This window comes from Takifugu flavidus, chromosome 5, assembly GCF_003711565.1.
Source record: "Takifugu flavidus isolate HTHZ2018 chromosome 5, ASM371156v2, whole genome shotgun sequence".
NCBI classification, from domain to species: Eukaryota; Metazoa; Chordata; class Actinopteri; order Tetraodontiformes; family Tetraodontidae; genus Takifugu; species Takifugu flavidus.
In genome coordinates this window covers 12,056,700-12,072,066 of record NC_079524.1, presented here as the reverse complement: position 1 = coordinate 12,072,066, position 15,367 = coordinate 12,056,700, and the positions used below count along the sequence as shown (strand labels likewise).

Below are 15,367 nucleotides of genomic sequence, written 5' to 3'. Positions count from 1 at the left end.
ACTATCAATGGACAAATTCATTTCCACTGTAATTTAATTGTAATAGAAGTCAGTAATTATCATCAGTACAAAATTCCCTCACTTAATTTTGTACAAAGAGGTATTGGTTTAGCCCAGCTGTGTTTGCAGGTCACAGATATGCTCCAGCTTTACATTTTCATAAATGGTACAGCATCACACTTCTGCTCTGGTCAGATTTCCACCTGGTAGGAAAAAATATATATAGCCACAAACACACCTGGTTACACTTGGTTAAAGTGGTTTTGAAGCACGTCGAGGTTTCGCTTCCCCTCCTGAGCCTGTGTGTACAGATGTGACGTGCACACATACGAAAGATGCAACTGTGTCGTGTTGAAGGCTTTACAACACTGACATTTTACCGCAATAGCTGGGCTTCTCAGGTATATAAAAAGTACACAGATTATTACAAAAGAGACATACATGTACAAGTCTAAATATAAAACATACTTCAAGTGTCAGGAATGTTCCATTCTGTGTTTTTACACTTTTCTTCCTCCGTCTCATACATAGACTAGTGCTGGCATCAGGTTTCCTGATGAATAAGTATCAGTTGGCATCAGGAGCGTCGCAGTAAATGTAAATATGACTAATAAATATGGTTCTGTATCCTGCAGGGCTACTGGCGGGGCACCAAGCTGCTGACATGCCAGAAACCAAATCAAAATGTACTTAAATAACATTTCATAAACAGTACTTAAATATTCTCATCATGCAGTATATTCGGTGGAGAAAGTACTTAAAACTCTCCTTTGTTTGATGTTAATCAACCCAACAACAGCTCACAAATGCAGATGATGGTTCATGTCAGTGTTAACTCAACTTCTCATCCAATGACGGGAGCTCTGTGATGCTGTGATGGAGTGTGAGTAGCTGCAGCGTCAAAAGGAGCTAAACTAGAAGATACGGCCAAAAGGAAAAAAAGAAAAACTCCGTCTTTAAAACAGTCAAATCAGTTGGAAAAACCCCTGTGTCGGTCAAAGAGGTAAAAAGCTTCAAGTTGACTTGTCATGCTGACACAGTTCATGTCCCTAAATGTACATGTTTCTTTCCTGGAGCTTAAGTTAGAGTCAGGGTGGTGGGAGAGGTTGTGCAGTCCTACGTTAGGAGGTGGGAGGTCGTACCACTCGGCACGAGTGGCAGCAGGCTTTACTGTAGTACCAGTGGCTGCACAAGTTGACCTTCAGCGCCAGCAGACAGTTGGTAGAGGGACGATCCTGGCAGCTCTCATCTGGGACACAAGGAACATGTGATGCAGTTCATGGCGACACTTTTCAGCAGTGGGTCAAACCATCACCACAGTCCAGCCATTTCAATTACAGACGGATAAACCGTGATACAATTGGGACTTATTGAAGGAATGTTGAAGGTTACCTGGTGGCTCAGTGGGGCAGGGCTGCAGGGTGCAGGTCTGTTTGGACACCGGTTTGGTGAGTGGGTCACAGCCTCGGACCAGCTCCCTGCCCTGGTAACATTTCACATCCCTCATCCTCACACCCACACCGCACGTCTTGGTGCACTGAGGACGTACGGGAGCACAAGCTTGACACACAACTGGGGAAACGGGAAGCATGGAGTGAGTGTGCCGTGCTGACCTCACCTCAGACCAGGGGGTGGTGTACCATTTGAAGCACGGCCTCTCAAAGCAGGTGGTCTCCCCTTCAGGTTTAGTCAAACTGCCTCCGCACGCCTCCTCATCGAACATCTGAAACTTTCCTCCGCTAATGCCCACGCACAGGACCACCCTTCGCTTCACGCCACGACCGCAAGTTGTGTTGCACTGTGGAGAAAATATTTTGTTCTATGCTGCTACTGTGCTTTGTTGCTCCACATCTACACCTAAATGTGTAAGAAAACATAAATGTCTGTTACCCTCTCCCACTCTTGGCTCAGCCAGTTTGGAGCACAGTCTCTCCCCCCACAGGGGTGGATGGCCAGAGGTTTGTTTTCAACAGCACATTGGTTGTCGGGAACAACGCGGCCCTCCGGGGTCTTACAGTACACGTGACGCATCATCTTCCCCTGGCCACATGACCCCGAGCACTGCAACAATGCAGGTTAAAGGTCAAAATCAGGGCATTCACCTGCCTTCAGGACAGCCGTTTTCTGCCTGGGAGAACAGAAAACCCTGCTGGATCAGAGCTCTCGAGCACTGGGTTGGGACATGCCGGGTCACAAATCCCACCCTTAAAAAATAAGCTCAGCTGGTAATCTGAATAAAAAAAATTTTACACTTTTTTTCACAGTTTGGACGTTTCATGAATGCTAATCCATTATTCAAGAAACGATTTACAAGCTAAAAAACAAAAAAAGCTGAGCAATGACAACACACACTCACAGGCCCCCACTCAGACATGGTCCAGTGGCGCTCGCAGGGTGGACCCGTGCAGTTTTTGATGTTTGGTGGTTTGGCCATTGGGTCACACGGTCTGGTCTCATCAGAGCACCGGACATCACGGGTCACCTGGGCCTTGCGACCACATTTAGCAGGACACTGGACGGAGGTGCAAAGAGATTATGTGATTTATTGTCTGCAGAGGAAATTATCAGAGATGGCTCATACCTCAGTCCACTCTGCCACCTCCCACTGTGGACCACAGGCAGGGCTCTTACAGGGTCTTCTCTCTATAGGCCTCTCCAGGTCGGCCAGGGTGCAGAGTTCACTATAGACTGAGCTGTCCAGGCCCGGTGAAAGCATCTTCCAACAACGAACTTGACGAAACTGGAAACCCTCCCCACAGGTCCTGGAGCACTCGCTCCAGCTGCTTGCCTCCCACCTGAGCACAAGCACATCATTACCTCAAGGACCTTTCAGGGTATGTCAGTTTTTCCTAGTGGATTCCACCTGGGCTGACATTCTCTCCCAATACAGAAGTCGTGGACTGGTTCAGGCCGGGTCAGAGCGTCACAGTACATGTCATGGACCTCGACACCGTCGTAGCGAATACATGTGACGAAGGACTTTGAGATTCCTGTACAGTGAGCAGAAAGCAGACATTTGTGTGTGACATGAAAAGAGAATGAAACTGGAAGTGTTGTACTAGGAGAAAATGGACAAATACATTGAGATATAAAGTTTATGTGGTTGCTTAAGAATACGTTTTTGGGAACACTAAATCTTTAGGATTCAGTTTCATAAATTCATATGTAACAGGTACTTGTGTACGTGTGTGTGTGTGTTCGTGTGTGTGTGTCTGTGTGTGTGTGCGCACCTATAGAGCAGGTCATGCTGCAAGGCTCTTGAGAGGAAAGTTTCCAACGATACATGTCAGCAGCACTCAGCTTCAGGTTCTTTTGGTTCAATCTTTGATTCCCCCTGTTACCAAATACACGCACGCACACACACACACACACACACACACACACACAACACACACACACACACACACACACACACACACACACACACACACACACACAGTACAATATACTGCAGCAGAGATTAAATGGCCACTGTTAAAGCAATATATTATACCTATTATTCAATATTTTATAATACTAATAATAATAGTCTGTGTACAGTATAACTGTAGATAGATTCTCAGTCAAAATTATTTTAAAGACACTCATACAGTAGGTAGAAACCCTCAAAGCCTCCCAGCTGATTCACAGACCTGGCAGATATGCATTTATTTCACATCACATAAAAATCATGTGCACATTCTTATCATAATGCTGCTCATTCTCTCTGCCAGACATTTATTTGAAAATCACAGGCACCTCAAGTTGTACCACGCCAGCATCCATCCATATAAAGCCAGAATGATTCCTGCACATTATTACTCTCCCAAGAGGAGACTAGTCTGACAGCACACGTTCCCCCTTTGTATCATATTTTTTCACTTTGCTAGCGAATAACTTTGAATTATTTGTTTCAACGTGTGGCAGTGACCTGTGCATCTGTGCTCTGCTCATTTCCACTCCTCCCTGTCTCTCATAGGAAAGGGTGTGTGTGTCTGAGGGAGAGAGTGAAAGAGAGAGAGTGTCTGATAGTCTGTTTTATAGCTGCTGGCCCCAAAACTTTATTTTTTTTCAAGTGAAGACTAACATGCATTATACAAAAGGATCAGGTCCACCTGTCTGCTCTGTCCATTTACTCACCTATACTAAGGTCCTATATTTCTATGTCTAAATATGTATGTATGTTTAAACCACCTGACCTCTAATACATGCTTTCATATCAATTTGTTCAAATATTTCATCAACAATGTACTGTGTGACCTTGTTTGTGTTGCTACATCAGAGGCGTGCTGTCGCCTACGCCTCTAGTGTCTACAAGTTAAACAGCTAACTGTCTGTGCAACAGCTATCATCATTGTGGCGGAAACAAAGTCATGGATAACCGGGTAGTGTTAAGCATTACAGTTGAAAGCCAATGGACATGTTTTCAAGCAAACACTATTGGGGGGACCTCTGTCACCAGTCAGTTTAGGCCTTAGTTACATCTAAGTGAAGCTGAGGTGGACGTTATGTGAGTCTGTTCATGCGAACTCTAAGGTGCTCAGAGAAGCAGATGGTTCTCCAGAGTATTTTTTGTGTAGCTAATTATTAATGAGCACACAGCTGATTTCTTCTGCACACATCCACTGATTCAAAATATCATTACAGTGACTTAAACACCATCAGCTGTCCTCTCTGACTGTGCATGATGACTGCACAACTCCAAACTGATTCACCAAAAGTCCTGGGGTGTGAGCTGCACAGCAGTCTGGTACCGATGGGCCTAAGGGCTTTATTACCATTCCATAGGCTTGTCTTGCTGCTTTATTGCCTGTCAGTACACTTACTTGTATAGCTACTTGGCTAACTTTACAATTTGGCTTTCTATCCCTCCGTATTTCAATTGTCTCGCTGAGAAAGTTTTGAAAAGAAAGGTGCTGAAGCCATCCAGTCAGCTCGCTGCCAGCGGCATATTTGTCTCAGCCAGCGGCAGAGACCCAGGGGCTTCGCAATGTCTGAACATTCAGGCCCAGAGTGACACTAACCTGAAGACATTCAGTCCAGACTTAATCCAGCCTGAAGGAACGCTGCTTTTCATCACTCCAAATGTAAATGGATCAGTGAGAAGAGCCACTCTTTTTTTGTTTCTTCTGCTTACCTGGTTCTGTTGGAGCGGCTGGAGGGCCTACCACCGCTCTGCACTGTTTTGTTCTGGTAGGGACCATCCCCGCTGTCATTGCGCTTACGACCCAGGGTAAACTCGAGTGTTTCGTTCAAGCCAAGTGGCCCGTCTATCTCCATGCTGCTCGGGCCAGTCTCTGCTGGTCCCACCTCTGCTGAGAAGAAACTGTCTCCCTCTGTGAGCAGTTGATTGGTTGAGATGTTGATTAGCAGCTCATCGGGGCCAATCCGGTCACCCAGCAAGACCCTCCAGATGAGATTTGGGGCATCTGGCCTCATATCCAGGGATCCACCGACAGGTACAGGCTTAGCAGTGCTGCCTGTGTGACTGCTGTTGCTCTCTGGCGGAAAAAAATTGAAAAAAAATTGAAAAAACCCCAACAAAACCCAAACTGTTTTCCTGGAGAGAAAACTGATTTATTTAAGTTCTATCTGTAATGTAGGTCTCATTCATTGGTCACTTGAGAATGTAATTTAATATTCAACTTGGACTGAGTCTCTTTGCAGCTGCATCCTCGTCCTAGGTACTGTGGGAAGGAACACAATGAATTCGGCTCTTAAGTGTCATGCCTCTGTCATTCAAAGCAATCAGCTACAACAGTCTTTAACTATTATGTTGTTAGTCATGCTCTGGAAAAATATACTGCACTCAAACAGATTTAGGAAGCCTCAGTTATTTGCTTTCTCTTGTAACCTGATGATTCAGTGTCTGCACTTTTCAGAAATCCTGAGTGCTGAAAATGTATCATTGCCGACATTTTTGCAAAATGTTTCAGATGTAAAAAACAAACCAGGTAAACCCAAAGAAAGATTCAGAGGACATCAGGTCCTGAAGAACTAAAACACTTTTTCACACAGTCTAATGAGAGCCGACATTTTTCCGAGCTCTACCTGAGTATTTTGGGGCGGCTGCTGCGTCCCGGTCACAGTCTATGGCTGCCGACTCCTCATACACCTCATTAGTTTCTTGGCCCTTTTGCACTTCTCCACCTCCGGAGTCCAAATGGCCCTCGGGAGCCGCCTGAACATAGATGCTGCTATTAGGGGCCAGCAGACCCACCACCTCCACAGAAACCTCTCCAGCGGAGGTGTCTGCACCAGTATAGACAGGCGGGGGTGGAACAGGCGGTAGGGAGTCTCGTAGGACAGTATATTCAAAAGTGATGTATGGGGCACGTCCATTCTGGTTCCACACCTGTGTGATGGGCAAAAGGAGAACCATGTCAGCCTCTGAATTATATTCTATCCTGTCCAGTTGGAAGACTCAGACACCCTGTGTTATATGTAAATGATGCAGAATGTACCAGTATATTGATGGCCTGGTCAATGGGGCCCTTGGCGACAATATATTCGATCCCGGTCTCATACACATCCATGGGCCGGCGGTACTTGAAGACAGTTCCTGCGGCGTGAAAGTTCTGGGGGCTGTCTAACTTATAGGCTCCGTTGAAAAAGAAGTTGCCTGCCTGGTCGGTCACCGCTGAAAAACGAAACGCAAACCTGTGAGGTGCAAACACCAGTTGTCCAAGTGAACACCTACAACTAGTGTAATTGCCTTATGAGTTCTTCTATTGTATGTATGGCACCAGACAGTGAGGACTCACCTAGAACATCAGTTGACTTCTTCCTCTCAATAATTTGGATATCCCATGCTCCTTCGGGGATTTGAGTTATAAAAGAGTAACCTTGGCAACAGGTGAAAGTAAAGTAATGAATCTTAGGTTACGTGTCAGAAAGAATTGTAGTAGTCTGTTTTCTGGAAAATATCTGACGTTTAACCTTCTCTTAGGGCTTACCCAGAGTCATGGCAACACGACGGAAGTTTCCAGCAACTCTACTACAGCTGCTGCCGTCTCCCTGGCAGACCCCACACTTATCAAGAGTGTTGGAGGAGAACAAAACTCCGTCACAGCCGATCGGCTAGAGAGAGGAAAAAAGCCATCTATATTCTTTTTCTTTCAAGCTTTTACTTTTCGTCATGGTTAAAAAGGCTTGGATAACTAAGAATCTTCATATTTCTACTGCTACAGCGATCTTTTCTTGGATTTTACTCATTTCAAACACACTCGACAGGCTACATGAAGTAGTGGAAAAAAGGGACAAAGTAAGGAAGATGCAGGACTCACCTCACACTTACCGTCCACGCAGACGCCACGATAACTACTATATTTGCAGGACGTGCCGTCTCGAGCCTTGACCATTAGCTGCCTCTGGCCGTCAGTGGTGGTGCAGTGAAGGTCACAGGGGTTACTCGAGATGTGAACGTAGTCATCTTTAGAAGAGCATGGGTTAGATGTTTTCATGAATTAGTCTTTGTATTGATATAATGTGTCAATATTAACATTATCTCCCTAAATATCTCCTAGTTGCTAGTTGTACATGTCTGACAGCTGGAGCTTATGAGGTATGAAAGCAGATACATTTCTCATGAATGTGCTGTGTCAGCAAAACTAGAAGGTGAAAAGGAGCAAAATACTTTTGCTCCCGTTAGTTATTTGAGCTCTGCAAATGACCTCAGTCACCTTTATTCTACTTGTGTTACTGAGTTGTCAAAGTCAGAACCCTTTATGGGTGTTCTCACCAGGATACAGAGATTTCCACTGGTAACTCCTTCCATTGTAAAGCTGGGAGTTGAAGGACCAGCACTGCTCCTCTCTGAAGCTCCTCCCAGTGGCAGGGCATTCCTACAGCACAGAGAAACAGCACAGGCCATTAAATGAGGTCTGTTTCCACACTTGTTAAGACTCGGTTTTACAGTCTGTTGTACAAATAAAGTCTTTTTGAGTGTTTATTTGTGCTAGGAAAGGTTTGTGAGAATGCACAACTGCTCTGAACCTCGACTGGCCTTATTTTCCAAAGAACTACAGGCAGTCGATGAGGGTGCTGGTCGCAACCACAGTCCTGTACTGTCAGCAATGTAGTCAGAGGGAAGGCGTTTGTTTTAATAAAGATGTCACACAAAGTGATGACAAATTAACTGGAAGTCCGTGACTCACCTTAGAGTTGCAGAGATGATATTTCTTGGCAGTTCCTGTACAGGTCATATTGTCCTTCCCAGCAACAACTTTCTTTCTAGACGTGAAAGACAAACATTTGGAGGAATAATATATTAAAGATATAACAGCACGCGCGTTTGGATATGCTGTGAGAAACAGCTTGTAATTTTGAAGTCAGACGGACTGACCTCTGTTTGAGGCAGTGTCTCTCCTGTGTCATCACTCCTCCACCACATGTGCGAGTGCAAGCTGTCCACTTGGCCCACTCGCCCCACCAGTACGTGGTCACCTCCAGTTCTTCCTCCAGACTGTTGGATGCCACACCATCCTCCTCAATACACACACGCAGAGTCATACAGTTTGTCAGTAATATAAAAGCAGTAGTGTTTTACATTTCAAACAGCCAGCAGTAAATCTTATAGTCTGCTTTTAGTTGAGCACCTTCTGTTGTTTATTATTTTTCTGGGAAAGAGAATATTATATCAGCTTAAATAACGAAATACTACGTAAACCTAAAAATAAGGATAGCCATATGTCTGTTTTAGCAATTTAACTGTTAACTGCGCCTCAGTATCCTCATGGGATGAGATGACCCAACCCAGAAACTAATTTAGACACAGCAAATGACATCAAGGTGGATGAAACACTGCAGCTTCCTCCTTTTGTGAAAACCCAACAACAGAAATGGGAGTAGACTGGCATTTAGACCAACCCAGGTTGTGTATCTGTGCTGAAACATGAACGAGTGGAAAAACAGCTGGGTTTGATGACTGCAATCGCCTTTGGAAAAAACTTTAGCGGTATAACTTTACTACGACATTACACCAGAGGAAGTGCTGTACTTGAATTTTTGGATATGCTGACAAAGAAGGACTGAAATGTTTTAACGTAAACATATTTATGTGTGTATACTGTGTGGACAACTATTTCCAGGACTACTAAGAGGTTTGGGATTGATCTTTCATTCCCTGGACTGAATCACTCTGTAAATTCTCGTGTCTATTGATTGGCTCTCAGAATTTCCATCACATTCAGTTTCAGTAACTTCTTATGAGCCCATAACTCCAAAAACAGTTGAAATCCCAGCTATCACTTAAGAGTTTAATCACCGGGAACATTTAACCATTTTAATCTTAATTTTATGTGTTTTTTGTGAAAGTCTGTTAAAGTCAGGGCAGTACTAGTCACCAGGGAAACAACACTAGTTCAGTATTGTGATAGCGCTGGTTACATTACCATCAGACCAGTATACGTAATGGTTTTAGCAGGATTTTAACTCCATTGAGTAAAACAGCTGTGCAAATGTTTGGACTGTCATAACAGCGCGTGTCAGAACCCAAGAGAATGACAGTAAATAAGCGTCAGTGTTGTCCTGTAATCCAGAGTGTAAAGACAGTCAGGATTTCACGCATTCCTGATGTGCAGGAACATCAATAATTTAGGCCGATGGCTGCGTCCCTTTATTCACACAGATTCATCGGAGTGACCGCTGGAATGTGCACTGAGCTCCTTGCAAAGGTGTGAGAGAGAGCAGACATGAAAAAGGATGAGAGACACTGGAAATACCAGACAGGGAGCGTAAGTGAGAGAGAAACAAGGAGATGGCTAAAGAGAGACATTAGATAGAAAACCAAAGCAGAGGGGAAAATGTGGCTTAGAATTTAATTTCACATTCGCTTTTAAACTTGCAGTCCGAATAGGTTTGGCCGAGTGACATTAGGGTGTGATATCTTCAATGGAACTGTTCCCAGTGCACTTGCAGATTGTTCCTCTGTGGTGTGCAGCATACCTGTGGCCCTCTGGTGGACAGGTTCCCCAGAGACACAACCAGGGTCAGGAAACCCAGCAGAACCACGCAGCTCTCTCCAAATAATTCCCATGACCGCATCCTGATCCTAATGAATCAGAAAATAAGGGAATGTGAAATGTACATTACAAGACAGAACTTATTATTTGTCAGAAAAAAGTTATTTTAAAAACTTTTTATCTGTCAGAAGGTCTGCTGGTAACAAAGATGAACGTGGATCAACTGCTGACTGTTTACAGTATGAACAATGTCGATCTGTCCTGGAGCCTGAGGCTGTTTCTTATGCACTGAGGTGACCAGAAGAACTTCATCCAATGTCCAACAGCACTATAACTGCACCCATTAAAACAGTGTTTATAAAGCTCCTCTGTGACTCACATTATTGCCTTGATTCAATTAGGGCTGAACCTTGCGAGTGCATATAAAGCATCAGGTGAACTGGGCTTCAAATCTAACCTCTTACGCACTTTCAGGTTTCCAAATACGTCAGCAAAACGCAGGACGAAAGGGAAAAAAATGACAAGTGTAACAGAGGCACAAAGGAAGAAAGACAATGTAGAGCCGAACAGAGGGTGCCGGCTGCATGTATTTAAATGTGCTGGCAGCATGTGGACCTGGCCTGGGCTTGAGGGGTGAAACAAACCGGTAGTCAGGAGGCACAAGTGTGAGAGACAAGAGTTGGACAGCGGAGGGGCCCATGCAAGTTAGAAATGGCCCAATGTGCTGGAGGAGCCAAGGTAGGTTTCCCAGAAATGTGCACAGGTAGGCCTTTGTTTGGCTCTTCAGACTATAAAGGAAATGTAGATGTCTGTATGTAAAGGCTCACATGAACGGGTGCAGACTCACAGGAAAAGGAGGGCACTTAAAGGTTCCCTCCTTTTCCTGAGGAAGGTAGTTCTATGCACCAATTTAGTTCAATGAAGCCTTTGATTCAAAGTAACACAGAACCCAAGCCTATAGGTGCAGAGTAGCACTTATCCCGACTGTCTGCAAAGTGCTCCTGCTCAAACATCCCTGGGCCAGATTTCTTTTGTGGCTTTGCAGTATGCACCCAGCTACCATTAGTAGTTGGACATTTCCTGTTAACTCCAGATATGCGCCAACATCTGGTGAACATGCCGAAGTGACAGCTGAGGCAAAGATGGCAGCGAAGCAGGTGATGTCACCATCTATCACCAAAGTAAAGGACCTTCCGTCCACTCTGCAGCATCAGGATACCTCTGACTGTCAAAGATGATACGTCTCAATCGGCCAAGACCTGAGGAGAGCAGAAGATATATGGATGAGTACAACCCACAGAGATGCCACGAAAGCCTTCATCCCATGTCCTCGCGTCCAGTTAGGCAGCCTTGTTAAAATAAGCAAACATCTCGTCTCGCCCTGTTTGCAGTCTGGATTTCTCTGGCGCTAAATATTGGTGACAGGTGCCTTAGAGCCGGCGCAGCAGCACCTGGACTTCATTATCCCACCAGACACAGCTGGAGCTCAGCCAGCTGCCAAACACACATGGAGAGTGGAGACGGACATTCAGACACAGCTGCCCGTGTGTATACACTCAACCGGTGGCGTGACTGAGTACGCAGACACCGAGACTAACAGGTTGCCCACCGGCCACGCTCATGCTTCACTTTGAGCACGTGAACCTACGGCATGCAAATCACAAATGGTTGTGTTCAGAACCGCACGCAGACAAACACTTTCTAGTAGTGTTGGGGCTGGTCCCCCACCAGCAACATGTCAAGAGCCCTTCTTACAACAGCAGTTACAGTCTAAGACAGTTTGAAACTGTTGTGTCCATCACCACATCCCCACATCCACACATGACCGATGCGCCTTCATTAACCGCATGTGTTTGGCTGTAGTTGCTTTCCCATTTTCATCTTTCAGTTTGTCAGATCTTTTTTTTTTTTACCTACAACAGCCTTATTTTGTCTGGCTGCAGGACCAGAACTGGCCTTTGAAAGCAAGTTTTTAAATGGCTCATGTAGTACAATGTCATCATCACGTCTCATCACTTTTACGCCTCTTTTATTCTCTCATCCCTACTTTACGCTACATCTAAAATCAAAAATGAGACAAAACCAAAAAAAAGCATCGCTTCCTTCCCAGGCTTTTCACATGGTCATCATGCGTACTCAAACTCGCTTGTCCAAACAGTGTTTTTTCTCACTTCCCTTCACCTTTACTGTAATTTCCCACCCATCCCTCAGGTCCGACACAGTAATTAAAATAAGCAGGTTATGCCATCCCTGCCCTGATGGGTTACCGGGGCCCCTGGCCTCTCTGTACTGTTTTTGTAGAGCTAGCTCCAGACCAATACTGGAGGTTTATTATCTAATGATATCAGTCAGGCATGGTTGGCCAATGTGATCGTTCTTCCTTGTGACAACGAAAACATTTTCATGTTTACACTAAAATAATAATGTAGTAATGAGTCAATCATCTGCTGGATGGAAGGGGTGCAAAATTCCGTTTTATATCTAGTCCACATAAATATTGCCCAAACAAATATTGAAATGTCACCTCTGACAGGTTGTGGTTCACTGTCTCTGACTAGAAATCCAACCCTGCTATGCCCCTTATTACCATGAATGGCACCAAAATGAGTGTTTTGGTGTCACTCATAAAAAACCTGCATTAGAAAAACACACAAAGCACAAAAGACTGTGGTAGATGTTAGCTCATATGTGCCTTCTCATATGTGAGTGCAACGTGAGAAATTAGATCATATCCTCCACAGACTTTTGAATGGAGGCAGATAGACATGACACTTCGATGGGAACACGGACAGAGAAAGTAGATGATCATGACGAAAGATTACGCAAGACCGAGACGAATAAACAGAGCAGTCTGAGAAGTTGAAGAGAGGTCAAGAGAGTTCAGCTGGCCCATCTGCAAACAGGAGCCAGGAGAGAGCGCTTGCACTCAACTCTGACCGATTTATGGACCTGCTCTTCAAGGCAGGGAAAGTAGAATCAGGTGATTCATGTTTAAAGTTTTCATTTTAAAGATAAAATTTGAAATAAACTGAGGGAACACTTCCATACTTCATGTAAAGGAGTCTGTTAGCGATGTTCAGTGCAGTTCATGAAATGTTCAATTTTATGCTCCAGTTTAGCAGTTTATGTGTCACAAGTACTTTTAAGTTTAGAATAATCTCTTAATATCATAAAGTGATAATCGATTTCAACTTTCTTTACATTAATGCGATTACTGTAGTAACCAAGCATATGTCCCCCTTTATTGGCCCAATATTTTAGCATGTGAATGTATTTTATGCATCTCTAATATCAAGTCAAGAGTTTTCAGAGACTAAATGTGGAAGCTGACAGCTAAAGTGAAATTTTACTCTGTGAAATTTCTGCAACAGTTTAGAACCGCAACAACCAAAAACTACAGTTTGACAACTAGCAGCAGCTTCTACCTCACTGCTACCTCCCCCCCCCTCTCTCTCTCTCTCTCACTCTCTCACTCATGCATGCACATACACACAATTTCACATAAGCACACATACCTCCCAACAGCTGACAAGTTTCCAGACGGGCCTCTCCACACACAGACACACACACACACACACACACACACACACACACACACACACACACACACACACACACACACACACACTTCTGAAAGGGAGTCAGCATTATTTTGTGAACTTGTTTTGGTCTAGTGCAAATCACAAGTCTCATTGGCATGAATGTAGCTCATAAAACACACACACACACACACCCACACGCACGCACACACATGCACACACACACACACGCACGCAGGCACAAGCTCACACCGTGCAAATCAAAACCACACTGGGATATGCAATCCTACAAATTGTCAACAGGCATACAGCCACACAAACCCATGCACACAACCTAAATTACAAAACACATTACAAAAAACGTACACAATCTCTGACACACGCACACACACATACGCACACACACATGCACAAATGCACACACATGCACAAATGCACACACGCACGCACAAAGAGGAGGTTTCAAATATTCACACACTCACCTCGCCTTCAGCAGTCCAAGGGCGTCTCTGCCTTTAGTGAGGATGCCTCTCAAAGTGTGTTCATATGTGTATATGTGTGTGTGACTGTGTGTGAATGTGTGTGTTACTGTGCCAGCAACCAGTGGTGTTTCGTTGGTGAGTGCTGCTGTCGCTGTGGAGTGAGGAAGGAGCAAGAGACAGACAGAGGGAGGAAAAAGAAAGGGAGGGAGGTAAGGTGTGCTCTCCCTGCATCCCTCTTCCTCCTCCTCCTCCTCCTCCTCCTTCTCCTCCCCCTCCTCCACCACCACCTCAGCCGGCAGGAGCAGCAGAGGGACGAGAAGGTGGGATGCTTGAACAGGAGAAACCCCGGCTGAGTGGGTTCATTACTTTGTTACTGTTAAAGGAGTTCTGTGGAAGTATAAACTCTGCATGATTTTATCTTTATCCCCTTTAAACATGTCTCTCATCCATCTTTCTTCATGAACCTGTTGTAGGGAGGAAAAGTATCATGAGAAGAACCGGACGGACGGACGGACGGACAGACAGACAGACAGACAGACAGACAGACAGACAGACAGACAGACAGACAGACAGGATGGAGAGAGACAGAGTGTAATTACATCATAATTCCAGTCTCATTTGCCCAGCTCAGGGTGGAAACATCACTTTCAATCCCAGGTTGTGTCTTTAAATCCACAATGTTTTGAATGAGAGGAGAATATTTGACTTACACATTTACACATTGCAGCCAGTAGTTTTTAGCTATTTTATAGCTGCAAACCATATGCTTTAAATGTACCTATAATAGCCAGAGATTTGTAATTTTTGCTATTATCGTTCTTTGACATAGCATAGCATACTTTATCATTGATGACTGTTAGCTGTCGTATCTATTACTAATGTCCGGACAGGGACCAAACAACACAAGTCATTTTCTTGTCTTTTTATTTCATTTATTTCTAATTAAATGGCTTGAAATTACATTGATGTCATCCTACCGTCACAATAATCCTGAAAACGATGCAGACCTGAACGTGGCCATGTATTTTTTCAGACATGAATGGAGGAAAAGGGGAGCTAATTGTTCTCGTTGATGCATCAGAATGGTATGTTTTACTTCTTTTTTGGCTTGTTTCTTATACTATTAATCATCACCCCTGCAAGTTTCCAGCAGTGGTTCCACCATATCTGGATATCGTCTTTTCAGTCTGTTTAAACTCGCCTTTCTGAGACTGTCATTGTGGGATTGTTGAAAAGAAAACTTTTTAACCATCACATTGGCCTTTTATCCAGTCATAGATGTGTCTAAGTGCATGAAATAAAACAAATGAACTAAACACATTTGCTGTACATTATGTGGAAATGTGTCCTTCTCATGACGATGACTTTCTTCTTTTTTTTTTAACTAAGATGTTGAAATTTTAAG

General features: G+C 44.3%; 1 protein-coding gene and 1 long non-coding RNA gene across 6 annotated transcripts; one reads left to right on the top strand and one right to left on the bottom strand.

The window, feature by feature from the left end:
* Window positions 1–16: 16 nt before the first annotated feature.
* Window positions 17–14,108, bottom strand: adamtsl2 (ADAMTS-like 2). Of its 5 annotated transcripts, XM_057033335.1 has the most exons (20): window positions 13,963–14,108; window positions 11,161–11,200; window positions 9,925–10,030; window positions 8,324–8,466; window positions 8,136–8,211; window positions 7,721–7,823; window positions 7,266–7,411; window positions 6,936–7,059; window positions 6,744–6,824; window positions 6,444–6,619; window positions 6,031–6,334; window positions 5,117–5,480; window positions 3,231–3,334; window positions 2,864–2,990; window positions 2,582–2,795; window positions 2,357–2,512; window positions 1,891–2,061; window positions 1,619–1,798; window positions 1,393–1,537; window positions 17–1,249 (listed from the first exon to the last, which is right to left on the bottom strand). In XM_057033335.1, exons 3-20 carry the CDS (start codon window positions 10,021–10,023, stop codon window positions 1,122–1,124), a joined length of 2,841 nt encoding a protein of 946 aa, XP_056889315.1. In that variant the 5' UTR covers window positions 10,024–10,030; window positions 11,161–11,200; window positions 13,963–14,108; the 3' UTR covers window positions 17–1,121. The 5 variants fall into 5 exon arrangements, with proteins under 5 accessions (XP_056889315.1, XP_056889317.1, XP_056889316.1 ...); XM_057033337.1 differs by lacking the exon at window positions 11,161–11,200 and having other exon boundaries at window positions 8,324–8,463; window positions 13,963–14,096; XM_057033336.1 differs by lacking the exon at window positions 13,963–14,108 and having other exon boundaries at window positions 11,161–13,907.
* On the top strand, window positions 14,100–15,278 carry LOC130526011 (uncharacterized). The gene is made up of 2 exons (XR_008950637.1): window positions 14,100–14,282; window positions 14,436–15,278. It is a non-coding gene; the product is annotated as an uncharacterized LOC130526011 (long non-coding RNA).
* Window positions 15,279–15,367: the final 89 nt, after the last annotated feature.